We start from the raw sequence: 19,413 nt of genomic DNA, 5'->3' as shown, positions 1-19,413 counted from the left end.
GCTGAAGGGTGCAGGGGCCTAGCTGTGCCTCTCTCCTGCCTCCGACATCCACTCTGGGCCCAGGGACAGACATCGAAGGGCAGGGAGGAGGCCGTCCCGAGAGGCTTGTGGCTCTCCTCTTTCCTCCTGTGCCTACCAGGCCAGTTCTGCGGGCAGCAAGGGAGACCCGCAGGGTCTCCAGCCCTGGTGCCTGGGCATGGTAGTGCCAGAAAACCGTCCTCTCCACCAGGGCTGCCCAGGACAGTGAGGGGAGGGGTGGGTTCCTACCCTAGCCAAGGCACAGCCCCACCTGTTCAGGACTTTTTATCTGCAGACCTCAGAAGAAAACACACAAAGGCTTTTTTTTTTTCTTAGCTTCATTTCTCTTAAAAAACAAAAAAGGAACAAGAGAACATTGCACCAGCATCCTAAGCCTCAAACAAAACACGAAAACAAGTCCCCTGCAAAGCAGCAAAAACCTGACATCTCTTTGGCAACAGTAACTTTAAATCATCCCATTTCCACTCGCTCCAACCACAGCAGTTACAAAAATATTCCCTGTGCTGCCAGGCCCAGCTCCTAGCCCTCCCCACCAGCCCTCTCCCCGCAGGCAGGAGCCCCCAACCCTGACTGCGGGGTATGGCCCTATTCTCCTTTGGCAGCTGGGGGACAGGACCGGGCAGTGCCCTGCAGAGGAGAGCTGCCCACACCGTCCTGCCAATGGCACCTCTAGAACGGGGCCTTTGAGGCAGGAGTGCAGCCCGAAGGCCCCTCCACCCCGATCCCACCATGACCACAGCAGGGCCCAGGCGGGAGCAGCACATTCCCTGGGGGAAAGGTGGCTCATGGGCTAGCTGAGTCAGTGAAGGGAAAACAGCCATGGATTTTGAGATACGGGAAGCGGAGACAGGACTGATATACGGGTGTCCAGGGCTGCTCCTTGCCATGAGCCACCAGGAACCAGGCAAGAGTAGAGGCTCGGTGCGGGGACAGGGAGGGGGGAAGGCCCAAGCCTGCCCGTGCCTTGTCCTGTGAGCACACTGGAGGAGCCGCCCAAGGCCAGGCGGCCCCAGCAGCAGACAGGGTGGGGGCCACCCAGGGGCACTGGCCCCTCTTGAGAGAGTGTGTGTGTATAGACACCCACTGTGGCTCCAGGCACCCCCAGGGGCTAGCAGCAAACCCAAATGCCAGCGAATTCTGCCCCCAGGGCAAAGCATAGTCAATCTGTCCAGGGCCCAGGGCCTCTCAGCTCACCGGCTTCTCCAGGACACCGCGTGATGCAGAGGCACCCGAATGTGCTGCCACCAGGACATGGTCCCCACCTTCCCAGTCACCATCTTTGCTGCTGCCTGGCAGGGGCTCTGGTGATGCCAGCCTCGAGGGGCGGGAGCTTCCTGCATCTCAAGCCTCTTTACTCTCGCCCACGGCACCTGTTGCAGGGCCTGGCAAGGAGGACAACAAAGTGAACACAGTGTCCTGAGAGCCCACGGCTCCCACCTGGCCTCCAGCCCTGGCCCACATACAGGCCGGCCAGGCCCCCTTCCCTGCAGCAGATCTGGCTGTGCCTAGGTGGCAGGTGGACCCATTTCTCCTACTCCCGCATCACTGTACCCAGGCCAACAACGCTCAGCTGATGCCTCCAAGTTCTCTTAGGCCTGAACAGGAAGGGGATGACCAAGGTCATGCAGTGGCCTCCTAGTGACCTGCCTGCTTGCTCAGCCACACACAGGCCACCCCACACCAGGGGCGAGGCTGATAGGTCCACCTGTCCCCTAAGGCTGCAGCCACAGGCCAGGGTAGCTAGGGAAGGGTGGGTCTGGGAGGGGTGGAAGATGGCCGGGGCTTCTCCGAGGGGGTGGGAATGTCATGCATCAGGCATGTGGGCAGGGGCTGCACCCGTAGGGACACCTGATAGAGATGACCCATCCTGGGGCTGAAGCAGACAGTGGAGGGGCGTGGCCGGGAGCGGTGGCTCAGGCCTCCAACAGGATTCCACCTGCCGGGTTGGGGATGGTTCGGTCTGCCGGGGCTTCTGGCTGGGAAGGTTCTCGTGGGAGGGACTGCGGCAGATCTAGGGGGTAGGGTCAAGCAGGAGAGCCGGGTACAGGCACCCAGGGTCCTGCTGGAAGGGGGAAGGCAGGCGCCTGAGGGCCAGGTGGGGTCCAGGCTTGGTCTGGGGCAGGGAAGGGGCTGGCCCGGCCCGGGACCCAGACGGAGGGGACCCAGACGGAGGGAACCCACCCTCGGAGCTCTGTGCCCTGCCTTGCACGCGGCCCTCCACCGCAGCCTCGCTCAGGCCTCACCTTTCACGGACTCGGCATCCAAGTCGGACACGTGCGTGATGGAGAAGCGGGATGCAGGCGCTGGCGACACCGTGAAGCGCGAGAAGGGCGCGGGCGTGGCAGGGGCGGGCGCAGCCGGGTCCAGGGCCGTGGCAAAGGCTGCCTTGGCTGACATCAGCGGGAAGTCATCGTCCCACGTGAACCCGCCACCTGCAACCCGAGTCACTGCGTAACTGACGCCTGCAGCCTGGGGACGTGGGCCTAGCCCCGCCTCCCATGACGTCAGACGCCCAGGCCCCACCTCCCACGCTGCACGGACTGGACCCGCCTCCCATGACGTCACGGGTCCAGCCCGCCTCCACGATAGCGCGGGCTCCTGCGCGCCGCGGACCAGGTGCACCTCCCATGACGGCACGGGCCTAGGCCCCGCCTCCCATGACGTCACGGGCCAGCCCCGCCCCTGCTCACCCTCTCCAGCGGTGGAGCCCTGGGGGGAGCCGTCATCAGCCCGCTGCTGCCGGCCGGTGGCGCTGGGAGAGCCGGGGCTGCCCGTAAGGAATGTAGGGGGCGACTCCTTAGCGCCGGGGAAGGGCTCCCCGAGCTCCCGGGTGGGGCTTTCCTGGAGGGATCAGAGAACACCAGGTGGCTCGGCCGCCAGGAGCCGCGGCCGCCCCCACCTCATCCTGCAGGAGCGTGACCCCCAGCCCCGGGCAGACCCCAGGCAGCGGCGGCCCACCTGGTCGAAGAGGTAGACAGTGACGTCGTCGAAGAAGGACACGGCCTTCTTCTTGCGATCCAGGTCCTCGCAGAAATCCTCAGACAGCAGGCTGGGCATCTTGAGCAGGCTGCGCAGGTTGCGCGCGCTCTGGCTCTCGGCCACCACCACGGGCACCGCCGGCGCCTCCTCCTCACTGTCCTCGCTGGGCTCCTGGACGCTGTAGCAGCGGAGCTCCTCGTCAGACTCGTCGCTGTCCTCACTGTCCTCCTCTTCCTCCTCCGGCTGGCCCTCCAAGGCCGCAGGGAGGGCGGGCAGAGCCAGGCGGAATGGGGCTCTGGGGGCGCTTGGGCCCCCCATCCGCTTCTGCGGGGCCGGCCCTGACAACAGTCCTGGGGCCCCCTGGAGCTGAGAGCTGTCGCCTTCAGAGCTCAGTAGAACCGGGGTCAGCAGGAAAAACTGGGAGCGGCTGGGCCCAGGCGGCACCTCGGCTGGGTTTTGGCGCTCTTGAGGCTCTGGGCCCAGGCTGGAGGTGCAGGTGCTGGGCTCTGGGAAGGACCCTCCCAGCCGCAGTGGTGGGGACAGCGCCTCCCCGGGAACCCCAGGCCCAAGGGAGGCCTGCATAGACGGCTGCTCAGCGCTCGGCAGGCCCAGCTCTGGCTCGGGAGCTTGGTCCTCGCTGCACTTATTCTCTGGGCCGGAGGTGGCCTCGGCCTCGGCCTCCAGGTCTGAGAAGTACGCCGAGTCTCGGTAGGGATTCTTCTCGCTGAGGCCGCTGAGGGAGGCGGAGAGCCGCGTCTCGGGCCCAGGGCCCTCACTCCCCGAGGCCAGCTCCCCAAAGGCCTGGGGCTCACAAGGATCCTGCGCCTCCTTGAGCACAAACTCGGGGGACTCGTAGTTCTCCGTGTCATAACCACTGTCTAGCGCGCGGGGCTGCCCTCCAGGGGGGCCGGCGGCTGATGGGCTGAAGACCTCATAGCCACCGTCACTGGCTGAGGACGGGATGTCCAGGGAGTCCAGGGAGTCAGGGGTCCCCACCTGCTTCTGCAAAGAGCGGAAGGCTGGCCCTGCATCCGGCCTCTCGGCCTGCGGGCCATCGCTGGATGTGTCGGTGAAGACGCCCGAGGTGGCCTCAGCCGTGTCCTCATCCTCACTGCTGGGCGCCTCCGCCTTGGGGGAGTTGTTGCCGCCATTCAGGGCAGAAGCTGGCTCGGTGACGGACACCTCGCCACCAGCAGCAGACGTGGGAGAGTCAGGCAGGGCATCAGGGGCACTGGCCTCCTCCGAGGGAAGTGGGGCGCCCTCCTGGGATGGGGAAGGAACAGAGGGAAGGGGCAGGCGGGGTCCAGCAGTGCCCTCAGCGTCTGCAGCAAGCTTGGGCTCTGCCTGGGGTTGGTCACCCCCACTACCGGCTGCTTCTGTCCAGGAGGTAGTGGCCAAGCAGGGAGGAGGTGCCAGGCCCTGGGCAGGGCATAGATGGGGGAGGCTGGGGCAGCAACCTGGCTCCTGGGCAGAGGAGGCTGCCTGCAGCCCACGCACAGGCTCCCCAGGGTCCGCAGGCTCTGGGGAGGCCCTTGGGGTCTGCTCTGGGCTGGGGCAGCCGTCAGCGTAGCAGCCTGCTGAGCCCAGGTCCCAGGACTCTGGACAGCGGCTGCCGCTGTTGTTGTTGGCGGACACGTTGGAACGCCAGTGTCCACGCTGGGTGGCCGTGCACACTCCCACTTCCTTCAGCTCCTCCTCACCGGGCAGCGGCAGCGGCGGCACCGCCGAGCTTCCCAAGGGGGACGTGCCCAGTGGGTCCTCGAAGAAGGGCGGGCAGAAGGCGGCCACGCCCCAGTCTGCATCCTCAGCTCCGCCCTCTGCCAGCCTCAGGGGCCCCGGCGAGGGCGAGGGCGAGGGCGAGCCTGAGGGGCAGGGCGGGTCCTGCGCCAGGCTTCTGCGAGGGTAGTGGTCGCCGCAGCCCCAGGGGATGTCGGCGGGCGGCCCATGGCCCAGAAGTGGCTCCGTGGCCAGCGAGGCGGCTGCACTGCCGTCAGAGTCGTCATCCTGGTCCGCGGGGGCGCAGCCTGCGCAGTCGGGGTCGTGGCCAGCGGCGGGCGCGGCCTCCTCCAGGCGGATGAAGTACTCGCTGCCCAGCGAAGGGCTGTGCGCGCTGAGCACTGGCACCACGCCCGGGGGCGCGCCGTCAGGGTTGGGGGCGCACAGCTCCTGCAGGCGCGCGGCGCGGCCCGGGCTCGGCATGGCGGGGAAGGCCTCGGCACCGCGGCCCGCCTCCCACTTGTACTCAAAATTGAGGCCTCGGCTGGTCTCGGTCACCGTCAGCACGTCGTCGCCGTCCGCGTGGAAGCCGTCACCCGCAAACTGCTCCAGCAGCGGGAAGGACGAGGCGGCGGCGAGCTCCACCGCTCCCGCCAGCGCGGGCCCCGCCGCACCGGGCACAGGCCCCACACCGCCCCCGCGGGGCCGCAGAGCGCGCCAGCGCCGCTCGAACTCCTCCTCCGCCTCGGTGGCGCCCTTGGCGCACAGGTAGGACAGCAGCAGGTGCACCTCCTCGGCCGTGGGCCGCTGCTCTGGTTGCAGCCAGCAGAACTGCATCACCTCGTACCTGCGAGGAGGTCCCGCAGGGGCCGCGTCAGAGGTGCCGCTGACCGGGAACGTGTAGGAGGGGGCAGGGATGGGGTTCCCCTAACTCCCAGTGCCTTGGGGGCATTAAGGACATCTCCCACTTAATTCGGTGATGCCCCAAATCTGCCAAAGCAGACCCAGCAGCGTGGGAGCAGGAGCTGGGCTGAGCACTTCCCTCGGCCTTCTCTCCCTGCACACAGGGGTGCAGAGGTGGCAGGTGGAGGCCCTACTAGAGGGCAGGGGAGGCCAGGGAGGGCTGGAAATCCAGGGGGTCAGGGTGAGCCCCCTCTACCTGGGAATCTCTACCTGGGAATCAGGATACCTATCTCGGCCTGGCTGTCCGGGGCAGGCGGTGGGGCCCTCACCAGCGGTCCAACAGGGTCAGCTGCAGCTGGGGCTTGGGCAGTTTGAGCTGCTGCTCCCGGACCGCGTACGCCAGCACCTGCTGGTCCGAGTGCTGGGGGTAGGGCTGTGCGCCCAGCTCAAAGAGCTCCCAGATCGTCACGCCCAGGGACCTGCGGGGCAACAGCTGTGAGCCGGGGCCAGGCACAGCCTGCCACAGCAAGGGCCACACAGGACCCCCAGAGCACTGAAGGGGCAGCTCCCGCCATCATACAGTGCCTCAGGACCAGGGCCTGGTACCCACCCAGCCGCCCCTCCCCAGGGCAGCCCCTCCTTTTAGCAGAGAGAACTCTCGAGGGCCAAGCCCAAGCCCAGCAGCTGTGGAGCCTGCAGAGAAAGGCCGTGTTGGCCACCCCACCTGCTTATCCACTCATTCATTCACTGGCACGCGGAAGGCCAGACACTACTCGGTGGGGGAGCTGGAGGGCAGGCATGAAGCCCGAAAAAGGACAGGGCAGGGCCCACACCTGCAGGGGACTGAGGGAGGGGAGGGAGGAGATGTGCCAGGCAAGCATGGGCAGGGAGGGGAACAGGCAGGGGGACACCGAGCACGCAGGCGGGTATGGCAGCTGGGGTCTCCTCGCCAGGGGCTGTGGCCTCCCCTGGCTGCTTTGGGCCCTGGCTATCCTGAGAGACTGCAGGGTAAGAAAGGTGATTTGCCAAGACATCACGGTGGCCTTGGCCAGAGCCCTGTGATGAGACCCCAGCGGTGGGCAGGCCAGGAAGGGGTACCTTTGTGGAGAGGTGAGGATGGGAGGAGGGACAGTGTCATGATGGGGCACAGTCAAGTGGCTTAGAGAGGGGCCTGGCCTGTGGGTCCAAACTCTGAGAGTTCCCCAGGAGCAGAAGGCGGCCAAAGCCTGGGAGAGGGGGAGCAGCAGAGGTAGGTGAGGGCAGGAAGGGTGCCCGCCCCCGGGAGACCAATCCCTGCGCAGCTGGATCCAGAGGCTACACCAGGTGTGAATGAATGCTCCAGGCTGGGCGCTCAGGATGGGGGCTTCCAGGCTGCAATTGTGAGATCCCAGCACCCCTGCCCTGTCACCGCCTCTGCCTGGCACAGCCTGACCTACACTGCTCTGAAGGCAGCCAGCGGCAGGCCTGACCAGAATCTCCCCAGGGACAGGTACATGTGAGGACCCCTAGCCCAGGACAGATCCCCCAGCAATGCTTAGAGTGGCCTTTTGACCGTGTGTGCGCTCTGACCTAGCTATGGATGGATGGGTGGGTGTCAGCCCAGGGGTCCCTGGTACACCCTGGCAGGATGGTATCTCCACCTGTCTGGGGTTGCCACCCAACCAGCCACTTGGGCCGCTGGCTTGTGGCCACCACAGGAGGCTCCAGCAGCCCCCACGACCTCACTCCCTGTGGCCATGGTTTGATACAGGTGGGCGGGTGACACTCGGCCTTGCCCCCATGGCCCCACCAGGGCCACACTCACCACACGTTGCCGCTCTTGGTCTGGTCCACGACAAGCAGGTTGCTGTGCACCTCGTCCACCAGCTCGGGCGCGATCCAGCGCAGAGGCACCCACAGCTGGTCGGCAGTCACAAAGTAGTCCTCCTGCGGGCACAGGGCCAGGTCACCCCTGCCGGCGCGGGTCCCACCCCTGGCGCCCAGCCCAGCCCAGCCCGCCCCACTCACTCTGTACTTGCAGTGAGCCAGGCCGTAGTCACCGATCTTCACCGTCAGGTCTGCCGTGAGCAGGCAGTTCCGCAGGGCCAGGTCGCTGCAGGCAGGGCAGGGGCAGAGGCAGGGTCGGTGGGGTGTGCCAGTGGGGGGGCATCCCCACAAAAGTCCTTTGCCAACACCTGGGTGGCTCACATTCCAGGTGGGAAGGTGTGTTGGAGACGCTGCCACCCTCACCCCTGCCCGAGGCCCTATCCCTGTGCCCAGCCCCGAGACCTGGGTCAGGACTGTGTGTAGACCTCATGTGTTCCAGTGCAGACAAGACTGGGGCGGAGAGAGGGGAGAACCCGCCGGAACCCACCCCAGACCCGTCCACGCTTCTCTGGGGCCAGCAGCCTGCTGGGCTGCCCTAGGAGCACTCCCTCCAGGACCCTCTCTTCCCAGCCCTACTACACCCTCACCCTCAGCTCCCCAGGAGGCGGGAATTGATGGGGAAACTGAGGCCTAGAGTGTCCCAGAGATCCGGCCGGCTGCCCGAGTTCAGGTTCAGGGTCCAGCCCTGCCACGCCCACTCAGGGCTGGGGCTCTCACCTGAGCCACCACTGGCCCCAGGGTTCGGGAGGGTCTGCAGAGCACGGGGGTCACCCCCGGTACTACCTCTGACCCAGTCTGCATGGCGGGTGGTCACATGGGTATGAGGGGTCACAGGGTACTGGGGTAGATGGTACCACACCTGCCATATTACACCTGTGCTCAGGACTCAGGGTGGGGACAGAGCCCAACCCAGCCTGTCCCTCCCCACATAAAGCCCATGTCTGTACCAGGAGATTGCTACAGGGCCACGTGTCCTGGGCCTGTGGGGTGGGGCTGGGGGCAGGGCGGCTGGGGCACAGCAGGCAGGTCGGTAGGCTGGCAGCTGCCCTCTTCAACAAAATCACTGATGCTGGAGTCGCGTGAGTCATCACTCAGCACCAGGATATTGTTGGAGAGGACGGCCGTGCGGCATCTGGGGCTGGCGGGGCCACGTGTCCTTCGCCACTTCTTCCAGCATGTCCCCCAGGGTCCCCAGGGGCCAGGCATCCCGGCCCGAGCAGGACAGACATCCCGGCCCGAGCAGGACAGAGCCCTCCCTCCCACGCCGGGCCTGCTAAACCCTCTCTTTGGGGCCCGAGGGGGAGAGCGTGGGGTTGGTGTGGGGCCACAGGGTGGTGGCTGACTGCCTCGGGGACAGAGGACAGGCCAGCTTGACAGTACCGTTTTTTCATCTACATCTGCAAAGTGGGTGTCAAACCATCGTCTCCCCAATTATTCAAAATGTCATAAAATCCCCCTGCATAGTGGTCGTTTGAAGCTGCATAAGATGGACCTGGCCAGTCCCCGCAACATCCATGAGGCAGGACCCGCCCCTCTGCCCTCCCTTCCAGAGAGGGGCCGAGGCACAGGGAGGGGCCTGGCCTTGGGCTTCCCAGCGCGGCCCGCCCGCCCTCACCTGTGCACACAGTTGTTGCGATGCAGGTGCAGGACACCGCAGGCCACCTCGCAGGCCATGCGCTGCAGGGTCAGGGGGTCAGGCGCCATGGACTCCGCCACCCGGCAGCTCCTCAAGTAGCCCTTGAGGTCCCCCTGCAGAGAGGGTGTGCGGCAGAGTCACCAGCAGGGTGGGGACTGGCCACCCTGGAGGGTCCCTGCCTACCTCCCCAACTCCTCCACCCCCACCCACAGCAGCTGCCCAGAGCACCCCCGTGCCCTGCACCCGCTGTGGCCGGCACCCCCGTGCCCTGCACCCCCTGTGGCCGGCACCCTCGCCGAAGGCTTCCTTTACACTGCCCCTCAGCCCGCTCTGGGCAGCAGGAGTGCCTTGCCCTGTGCTACAGAAATGCAGGGCCCAAGATGCTGTGCCTGGCAGAGCCTGGGGCTGGTGGCTGAGGGTTGGCCAGCAGCCCCTGGCCTGCCGAAAGCCCAGCTCCTGGGAGGGCTGACGTCAGGAGCCCAGACGCCAGTGTGGGAGGGCCCCCGTCGCGGGGGAAGCCAGCCGGGACCCAGCCCAGCTGAGGGCAGCCTTCGCTCAGCACGGGAGCTATGTATGTGCGAGGGGTGGGAGGTGAGTTGGGGGGTAATGTGCAGGCCCAGGCCTCTAGGCAGCGTGGGAAAGTGGCCGGCCCCAGCCCCTGTGACAAACACAAGCCCAGGTGGGCTGGTGGCCCCCCAACTGGCCTGGGAGGGCTCTTTCTGTACCACAGGGCACATGGGCAAGCAGCTGGCAGCTCCCCAGGGGCACAGAGAGCCCCAGCCCAGGCCCGTCCTGTGCCCAGCCCCCACAGCCCCTCCCTGGTGAGGCTGGGTCTCCCCCAGGCCTCCTCTGGAAGGCGGTGGCGCAGGATCCCGGGGTCTTGGCTTTAGGGAGGATGTGAGGCCCCTGGGGACAGGGTGGCACCAGACGCTGGCAGGGCAAGGGAGGAACCCGGCTCAGCAAAGGCCGCAGCATTCCCCCAGCAGCGGCTCACCAGCGGGCAGAACTCCATCACCAGCAGGTAGGGCGTCACCTCGGCACACTGGGCCAGGCACTGGAGCAGGTTGATGTGCTTCAGGGCCCTGTGGGAGTGGACAGGCAGCCCCTGACTGGGGAGTGGGGGGAGGGGGAGGCGGCTGTACAGGGAAGGGGCAGGGGGGGACCGTTGGACTGCGGGGCCTTTGTGACAGCTGGCCTCCCACCTGTAGGGCTGCGCCTCTTCCAGGAACTGCATCTGCTCCTGCACGCTGGCGCTGGCCTGCAGCTCTTTCACCACCACCTGGGTGCTGCTGACACCCGAGTTCACCTCCCCCAGGAACACCTGCGGGACAGTCACTCGTGGCCACTCTACCTCTGCAAACCCAGCTTCCAGGCCTTACTCTTCTCCCGCCCGCCCCGGCCAGCCTGCAGGACGGCCCCTCCTCCTCCGCCACTCCACTCACTGCTGCGCGGGCCGTGGGTTCTGGACTCTCCCCGTGACCCCTCTGGCTGCCATATTCTGAATCTCCTTGCTCATCTTCCCCCAAAGTCCCCCACTGCCCTCTCTCTCTGGGGGTCTGAAGTGAGGAAGAGGGACCCAGCTGTCTCGTTTAGGCCGGCGTCGGGGAGGCCAGACCAAGAGGCTGCTCCTCTCCCTCCCAGAGCCCCTACCCAGGCACCTCTGACCCCAGGACCCCCTAGGGAGAAAGGGATTCAGCCAGACCCTGAAGACCTCCGTGGGGAGGGGTCCAGCAGGGCCCAGGGCCTGTACCGTGTCCCTCCCGCCTGCCAGGCTGGAGCACCAGCTCCCGGCTGGGCCACGCACCTTCCCAAACCAACCGTGGCCGATTTCCTTCAGGTACAGGAGGCTGTGCCGGCCCAGGTCCGCGGACTTGAGGAGCTGCACTGTAACCAAGCAAGGGCTCAGGGACCCCGCGCAGCCTCCGCACCCCCAACTTCCTCACCCGGCCCCTGGAGGGACTGCCCGCTTGGCCGGTCCTGGCGAGCTGTCCTGAGTCCCCAGTGCCAGTTGGCAACCTTGGGGTCACCATCAGGAGCCGGGGTCTCTTGAGAGCAGGGGCAGCTGCTTCCCAGAAAAGCCACAGAGCTGCAGCCTCCATCCGGGCATCTTTCTGGGTAGGTCTGGAGAAGGTGCCTGAAGCCACCAGGAGATCCGAGCCAGGGACAGAAGAGACAGCAGGTGGAGGTGGGCCCACCGCAGGGGCTGCGGCGGGCAGGCAGTGTGGCTGAGCTGGAGGCTGGGGCCACAGCACAGGAAGGGCACTTGCTTGGCCCGCCCCACCCTGCCACAGGCTGGCATCCCACGCCTGGCACACCAAAGGCTCCTTTGTTGGGGGCTGCTTGGCACAGCCCCGCACGGAGCACACTGGCCCATTCTCCCCAAGGCCAGGCCGGGTGAGGTCAGCGGGAGGAAGGGTCAGTGAGGCCCGGGAGGAAGGGGCCAGCGCTGGCAGAGCCCACGCACGCCCGCCTACGCCCCGAGGGATTCCCCGAATTCTGTTCCCACGCCAACAGCCCGAAGGGCTGACGGGGCTATGTCTGAGCCCAGCTCCCAGGAGAACCCAGGGAAGGGGGCTCCTTCCAGGCCCAGTGACCCAGAAAACGTGGAGGCGGTACAGGGTATAACCAAGGCTGTGGGCCCACCGGGCACTGCATCCTCTGCCCAGCCTGTCTGGACACCCTCTCACCCTGGGGCGCCCAGGCCCTCACCGTCCCTGAGCAAGTGTGCTGAGGGACCCCTGACCATGGGTGCTGAGACAGAGGCCCTGGCACCGCAGGAGGCAGGGGACGGCCGTCCTTCTCTGTAGTCCCCAGAGGCTGGGGCCACCGCCCAGTCTTCTCCCCCACGACCGTGGGGCTCCCCTTCATAGAAGCACATGCCCCCAGAAAACTGAGACCAGAGCTGCCAAAGTGGAGAAACAGCCACTGTCCTCTTCTGGGTCCCTGTCCCCCGACCCCGGTCCCAGGAACAGTCCTCCAGAGGTGGATCTGAGAGTCTTCAGGGCCAGGCACATACCTGCCCCTGGACCCAAGGGCAGTACCCCCTTGGGTGGTCCATGGCAGCTCCCAGCAGGAGCAGCGCAGAGCTCGGGGACCCCCACAGCCACGCGGGAAGGGCAGAGGGCCTCATTCGCTGAGTGGGTGGCTGCAGGTCTCTGCGCCCAGCCACAGATGTGCTAGGCCACAAGTGCCGGCCCCAGTTCCTGCCTAACTGGGAAACCTGCCCTCCAGGAGACGGGGCAGAGCAGGATGGGTGTGGAGGCCCTGGGCCTGAAGCTGGGGCCCTCTCTAGGTTTCAGATCAGTGCCTTGGGCCACTCAGCCCCCAGTGAAGTCCAGGCTCTCAGGGCCCAGCCAGGCACAGCTCAGAGCAGGTGAGGTGGCTGAGTGGCTCCACGGCAGCAGGCCCTGGTGCTAGCAGAGCCCCAGTGGGGCCAGCAGGGGCCCCTCCCACTGGCCTGACACCCCTCCTGCCTCCGCGTACCCAGAAGAGCTGGCGGGGAAGTGAGGGTGAGGCCCCAGGCTAGAAGCTTTGTGGGAGGGGTCCTGAGATCCGATGGCTCTGGAGGGACCCCCGCCCACCACCCAGGCTCCAGGACAGAACTGGGGGTTCCTGAAGCCTGGTTCGCCAGCAGCCTCCCCAGTACATCTGCTCTGTGCGAGTGGTCAGCCCGGGATCCTAGGATGGGGGCAGATGGGGGCAGATGGGGGTGTGGCAGAGGCGCCACCTGTACCTGCAGTCCGGGGTCAGCCCCACCCCTCTGCCCCTCCTCCAGCCTGAGTGAAAGGCCCATTCACTGCCCGCCCGCGGGGACCCCACCAATTCCCCTCCTCCCACCAGGCACAATGGGGCCCGTGTCCCTAAGGGCTGGCAATCAAGGGGGCAGGAATCTGGGGTCAAGCATCCCCAGACTGCAGAAGAGCCCCTCCCCCCAGCACAGGGCCATGTCCAGGACCAGAGAGCCTGCACTCCTGCCCCAGTGCCCACCACTGCCCCTGTGCACAGCAGCCCCTCGGGCACAGGAGGCTGAAGGCTGTCCCGGACCCTGCCAACCCCCAGCTGCCCCCCAGGCCCAGGAGAAAGAGGTACATGCACCTTTGGCCCCATGGGACAGCCTGGGACGCAGCATGGGGAATCCAGGGCTGGGCACCTAGTCCACCCCTACACACCACCGCAAGCCCTGTGCTGCCCCCACTCCAGAGCCGAGTCCTTGGACCACCCTGGCTCCCCCGGGTCACACCCAACACCCAGCACCTGGGCCCCGAAGGGAGGCACCCCGTCTCCCCACCTGGCACTCACCTGAGCGGCCCGGCTGCTTGGCCATGGGCAGGGACACCTCCGTGAGTGGCAGGACGTACACGTCAGGCCCGTTCTGTGCCGTGGTGGCCGGGGAGCCCTGTGCCAGGTCGGCCGAATACTCGTCCCCCTCCGCATTCTCAAACTCCTGCAGGCCGGGCCAGGCAGCATGAGCCGGGCTTCCCGAAGGCCAAGGAAGGGTGTGGCTGGGCTTGGAAAGGTCCCTTTCTTCCAGGGCTGAGCTCCCAGGGCGGTGCAGGACCGGTGCTCAGCCCAGAGGTGGAGCCCCCCACCCCTGTGAGCCAACGGGCCAGCACTCCTGCTAACTGCCCTCCCCTCTGTCTCCCCTCGCTGACCCCCACACCCCCCACCAGGGGCACAGCTATCCCATGAGGTGCCAGGGGCAGATCCCAGAGCCCAGAGGACCCAACTCAGACTCCAGAAAGGGCGCGACGAGCTGTAGGCACGAGCGCTTCGGCTGGCCTCAGTTTCTCCATCCCTCCCTGGTGGGCAGCCCAGGCTGAGCCCCACCTTGAGGCCCAAGGGCCTACGGGCAGGGAACCAAGAGACAGAGATGAGAGGATGGGGTTAGCTGGCCTTGCCCGTCCAGAATCAGCCCCCAACCCCTCTCTCCCACCCTCGTCCCCAGCAACACCTCACTCCAGGCCCTGCCTTGGGCCCCACCCTCCCATGGGGCAGCTTCAGGACAGGAGCTCCAGCACCCCCTGCCCCATAGTCCTGTGGGAGAAGCCAGGAGAAGCCACCAAGTGCCCCCACCCCTGCTAGGAAAAGGAGCATTCCTGGGTGCCTGGGAGCCAAAAGCCCACCAGCCACCTTCACCCTGGGCAGCCCACCTGCCAGCACCATCCGCCCTGGCGGCCGCACCACCTCCCAAGCCCCCAGGCCTCCTTAAGAGCCTGTCTCTGTGCAGCCTAGGGCTGGGCCATCCCTGCCAGGCTGCTATTTTGAAATGCAGAGGCTGCACCTGTCTAGGGAGACCCCACCCCTAAGTCCAAAGCACATTCCTCTGCTGAGAGCCAAACTCTCTGAAGTCCTGGGTGCAACTAAAAACAATGGCTCCCTGCACGCAGGGACAGTCCCGTCCCTGAGCACTCGGTACAGCCTCTCTGCTCCTCCCCACAACCCCCACTGTGGGGAAACTGAGGCTCAGAGGGGTCAAGGGGCTTCCCGATGGAGCCTGGCCACCCCCCGGACTGGGGAGTCCGAGGACTGGCAGGTTCAGAGGGAGGGAGGCCGCAGCTCCTCACACACTACTGGGACCCTGGGGACATCGTCCCTCCCTGGGCTGCAGGGAGAGGGGTGGGCAGCTCTATCAGTGTCCCGAGGGGCTGGGCCCAGCCTGTGCTCTCAAGCACACAGCCACTCGGGGATGGAGGATGAAGCTACTCTGTGGGCAACTCTCCCTTCCCAGGACCCAGGACACCACCCTAGGAGGCCCCGTTTTGGCCCTCCGATCCCAGCCCCAGCCTGCCCCCACCCATCTGGGCTCTGTGGAGGGACCCAGGACACAGACGCCGTCTCTCCCTGGGGTCAGGCCCTGGCTCCAGGCATTACCTGCTGCCCGGGGGCCACCCGGGTCCTGCCGACGCAGCGTGCAATCAGGTAGCACAGGGTCAGCATTGGGGATCCCCACCAGGGAGCCCGGCACAGCCCCCTAGAGCCCAGGAGGGAGCCCAGTGTGGAGGCAGGCCTTCCCGGGGGCACGCTGGTGCTGGAATGTTCCGGGCACCATGTTCCGAAGGAGGTGAGAGGGCGCCGGAGGAGGGGCCGTGTCCAGCGCTTGTGTGGCGCCTTGTTCTCGCAGCTCCCGAGGAGGGGCCGCTTACACAATAGCCCCACACGACCCTCCCAGGCCGCCTGCACTCCTGCCCCCCCAGACCTGGAGGCTCTGGTCTCAGGATCCCAGGAAGGCGCCAGTGCTGCCTGGCCCAGACCCTGGTGCCAGCGGGTCAGGGGCACGTCCCCAGGGCAGAGTGGGGCTCTGGGCAGGAGCGCAGGCCCCGTAGCTCCTGGGGCCACAGCTTTGCCACCCAGGCACACAGCTCCTCACTGGTTGACGGGGCCTGGGCACCTCAGAGGGCTCTGGAAGGGCGAACGGGCCACAAATGTGGGCTTTGGAAAAGGCAGAGGCCGAGTTCAGCAGCCTCACCTGCCCGGGTAGTGGGCAGGGCCAGCTCCCCTGGCCCACTCTGTGTCATGACATACCAGGACAGGAAGGACTCCGACTGTCTCTAAAATGGGGGTGACGTGGCTGGGACACGGGTCACCTAGTGGGAAGGCGCCCCTGAAATACGGACAGTGGAAGCGCTGTGCGTACTGCAAACGCCTCCCCCCGCCCTGACCTCTCCTTGAGTGGGAATCTGACCTTGGCCCAGGGGTGGGGCTGACCCCCGTGGGCATGTGGGCAACCAGAGGTCCAGGCTGCGGTCGTTTGCTCATCAGCAGGAATGGGACCCGTGGAGGCTCCGGGCAGGGTGGGCGGTGCTGGCTGGGTTCTTAGCACAGAGCTTTTCCGCCTGGCCCTCCCTGCTACTCAGACTTACCGCTGGAGGTGGGGTGGGGTCTGTGGGTGGGGGGCAGTGTTTGGCACATGTCCCTGGTGGGGGCCTTGGCCCTGAGCCTCAGCCTCCAGAGGGGCAGCCTTGTGAGGCCAGGCTGTGCACTTGGCAAAGCTCCCTAACCAGTAGGCTGGGCTCCAGCAGCCCACAGTGTCCCTCCAGAGGGCACAAGATGCCCTGGGCAAGGTGACTCTAAGTGGTGAGGTGATCTCCGTACCGGGAAGCTTGTCTGGGCAGCCTGGGCTCCCCTTTGTGGATTACGTCAGCAGGGAGGTGAGGGCCCTGCAGGGGCAACCCCCCCACCAGGAGCCAGGGGCCTCTAGGGAGACCAGCCCCTCCCACACCAGCTCCAGAGCCCGACGCCCCAGCAAGGCCATCCTCAGCCTCTGCGCGTGCTCACAGGCCCAACCCCAGGCTTCGGGGGAGCCTCAGGCCACCCTCACAGAGGGCCTCAGAGTCGGAGAAGCTGGGGCAGGTCCCTGAAGAGGGTCTGTGGGGTTCCTAGGCCAGGGTCCATGTGGTCCCCAGGCGGCCCCACAGTGACTACGGTCACCCAGCAGCCACCTTGGTGGCCCCGGGAGGGAGGGAAGCTCAGGGTCGGGTGGACGCTACGAGATCCCCCGCCAGCTCCCACGGCCCCCAGGCCTCACCTTGAACCCGATGCCGCCCTTCTTACAGCACAGGCAGGCCAGCATGAGGACGATGACAGCAAAGAGCCCGGAGAAAGACACAGCCACCACGGCGAGGGAGGACGGCCAGGACAGCTCGCTGAGCGGGGCGCCGTCTGCGGGACAGCAGCGCGGTGAGGGCGGCCCTGCTCCGCGCTCTGCAGCCCGGCCTGGATTTGCTGCAGCACGGGCTGGGCCTCAGCACCCTGACCCTTCACCCCAGTGTGGCCCGTGGGTGGCCAGAGCCTGCCGTCCTCTGGACACTGGACGCTGCTCTGGCCTCACCAGTGGGATATGGGGTTGGCAGAGTGCCCAGCTCCCAATTCTGGGGTCATGGACACCCCTCTGAGAGATCAGGACTGCAGGGGACCCCATCTCCCTCCCAAATCCTGGTCGCCCCACATTGCTCCTCTGGGGCTGGGAGGGGGACATGGACTCTCTGTCAGACACGGGAGACCACAGTGCTGGCGCTGGCCATGGGCCGGACTCTGAACAGTGGAAGCCAAAGGCCCTTCCAGCCTCTGAGGGGCGGGGACCCTGCTGTCCCTGAGGTGGTGGTACTGCCTGTGGCGGGCAGCAGGGCTCCACATGCCACCTGGTGCCTCCAAGCCATCCCCTTGCCAAACCCACCGCCACGCCGCTCTGGTGCTGTTTCTGTCCTGAGGACCTTGGGGGAACCCTCTTCTGCAGCTGCTGGTCCACAGAGCTCCTCATCCCCGAGGGAGACTGACAGCACAGCACGCCCCCAGTGCCCACGTGTTGAGCCAAGCCCCACTTCCAAATTAGGACACCCGCGCTGAGCCAGGCTGCGAGGAAGCTCGCTCCCTCTACTGCCCACAGGGTGGCATGGTGGGGGCCAGCCTGCCTGTCCCCCGGACAGGGGAGGGCACACTGAGCTGGTGGCTCCATCCCCTAAGCCTGCCCTGCCCGCCCCCCGTCCAGCTCCAGTCCGTGCCCTTCCCCAAGAGCTGTCTGTCCAGCTGTCCTCCACTTGGCCCTGGAGGTTTTCCAGCCACCCCAAGTGTCTCTTGCCACTGAGCACCTGCAACTTCTCAGTTCCCAATACCCCTCCAGACCCCATCACCTGGCCCAGCACACCCCCAGGGGTGGTCATTCCTACCCCACTGGACAAGCCAGGAAACAGGGTGCACGGGGACCTGGCTGCCCAAGGCGGCCCAGCTGACCCAGTGTGCTCTGCCAGGGCTGCAGGCTACTGGGGCATCCAGGAAGGCTGCCTGGAGGTGGTGTGAGCTAAGATGGTGAATGCAGCCTGGGCTTCCTGTGCAGGTCTCCAAGTTGTTCCCATACCCACACACAGGGAAGAGGGACCCGGGGTGGCTTGGAGGGAGGACCAGACAGGGCTGTAGGGATGGCGGGGCAGAGGCAGCCAGCAAAGCAATACCCAGGTCACTGGGGCAGGAAACCAGCTCTGCCACGAGTGGAGAAGACCCGACAGGTGGGGCCGTGCTCCGGCCATGCAGTTGTCCCGGGCCAGGTTTCCAGGGTGTATGGGCGTGTGCATACGTGTACATGCGTGTGAGGACAGCCCGCACACTGCGTAAGCCCCCCTGCATTCTCACGTCCAAACGGCAGGAACACAGGCAGGACTCACATGGCACTCAGCAGGCCCCACCCCCCAGAGCAGCCGGCGCCCGCCCTCAGGACTGCGGGTCGCCATGGCACCTGTCTCCCAGGCTCCCTCTGGTGCCTGCCTGGCAGCAGTCCACTCCCCTCTGCCACCTTCGCCCACACCCTCCTGGGCCCTTCTCCTGGTGGGCCCTTCCCTTGTGGGACACACTGGCTAGTGAAGGAGCCCATCTGTGGCTTGTGGCTGGACAGTCCGTCTGCTGGGCACAGAGCTGCCGCAAGGGGCTGGACCTCAGCCTCTCCCTCGACCTCCCCTTCAGACACCACCTCAGCCACCCTGGGCTCCCCTCCCTCCCATGACCCATCCCCTCCCTGGTCCTTCCCTGCATTGAGGTAGCTGGCCCAGGGGCGCAGCCCTCCCATGAGTCTCCTCTCACATCTAGAAGGCCCAGGTCCCAGCGCTGGGCGGCCATGGGGGGTCATTCAGCAGCGCGTGCTGACTCAGTGGAGGGCGGAGGTGGGCAGGGGCACCAAGCAGGCCTGCGAGTGAGCACAGGGCCACGTCCCTGAAGGTGGCTGTGGAGGGGTGAGGGATAGCCACACAAGCCAGCCAGAGCCAGAGGGTTGCACAGCACAGGAGAGATGGCGCCCCGAGCTTTCCAAATCCACGGAAGTGGTCAGTTTCTGGAGCCCCACCAGTGCCCAGAGCGGCAGAGACCACAGCAGCCCCCATCGAAGGGTCAGAGCAGCTGTCCCAAGCTCCACCCAGAAACCCTCATCGGAACCACTTGGGCATGATGGCTCACGCCTGTAATCCCAACACTTTGGGAGGCCAAGGCGGATGGATCACCTGAGGTCAGGAGTTCGAGACCAGCCTGGCCAACATGGTGAAACCCTGTCTCTACTAAAAAGACAGAAATTAGCCAGGCATGGTGGCGTGAGCCTGTCATCCCAGCTACACAGGAGGCTGAGGCAGAGAATTGCTCAAACCCAGGAGGCAGAGGTTGCAGTGAACAGAGACTGCGCCACTGCACTCCAGCCTGGGTGACAGAGTGAGATTCTGCCTTGAAGGAAGGGAAGGGAAGGGAGGAGAGGGGAGGGGAGGGAAGGGGAGGGAAGGGGAGGGAAGGGGAGGGAAGGGGAG

General features: G+C 66.2%; 1 protein-coding gene across 10 annotated transcripts in view; it reads right to left on the bottom strand.

Moving 5' to 3' along the window:
• Positions 1 to 338: 338 nt before the first annotated feature.
• The window catches only part of AATK (apoptosis associated tyrosine kinase), a 43,878-nt gene continuing 24,803 nt past the window's right edge, over positions 339 to 19,413 (bottom strand). For 3 of the 10 annotated variants that reach the window (XM_032241392.1, XM_032241389.1, XM_032241393.1), the window contains exons 2-14: positions 16,665 to 16,798; positions 13,439 to 13,583; positions 10,944 to 11,023; positions 10,342 to 10,460; positions 10,134 to 10,248; positions 9,119 to 9,252; positions 7,645 to 7,729; positions 7,442 to 7,563; positions 5,967 to 6,116; positions 2,998 to 5,581; positions 2,730 to 2,880; positions 2,283 to 2,471; positions 339 to 1,421 (exon numbers count right to left, since the gene is read on the bottom strand). In XM_032241392.1, coding sequence (XP_032097283.1) covers positions 1,381 to 1,421; positions 2,283 to 2,471; positions 2,730 to 2,880; positions 2,998 to 5,581; positions 5,967 to 6,116; positions 7,442 to 7,563; positions 7,645 to 7,729; positions 9,119 to 9,252; positions 10,134 to 10,248; positions 10,342 to 10,460; positions 10,944 to 11,023; positions 13,439 to 13,583; positions 16,665 to 16,709 — 3,960 coding nt within the window. In that variant the 5' untranslated portion in view covers positions 16,710 to 16,798 and the 3' untranslated portion in view covers positions 339 to 1,380. Of the gene's footprint in view, positions 1,422 to 1,975; positions 2,102 to 2,282; positions 2,472 to 2,729; positions 2,881 to 2,997; positions 5,582 to 5,966; positions 6,117 to 7,441; positions 7,564 to 7,644; positions 7,730 to 9,118; positions 9,253 to 10,133; positions 10,249 to 10,341; positions 10,461 to 10,943; positions 12,042 to 13,438; positions 13,642 to 15,010; positions 16,618 to 16,664; positions 16,799 to 19,413 lie in introns of those variants that run through there. The other 7 variants (XR_004257708.1, XR_004257709.1, XM_032241390.1 and 4 more) reach the window with 7 other exon arrangements.

This window comes from Sapajus apella, unplaced genomic scaffold (assembly GCF_009761245.1).
Source record: "Sapajus apella isolate SASKATOON/1434 unplaced genomic scaffold, GSC_monkey_1.0 scaffold48, whole genome shotgun sequence".
In the NCBI taxonomy this organism is placed as follows: Eukaryota; Metazoa; Chordata; class Mammalia; order Primates; family Cebidae; genus Sapajus; species Sapajus apella.
This window is presented reverse-complemented; position numbering and strand designations above follow the sequence as displayed.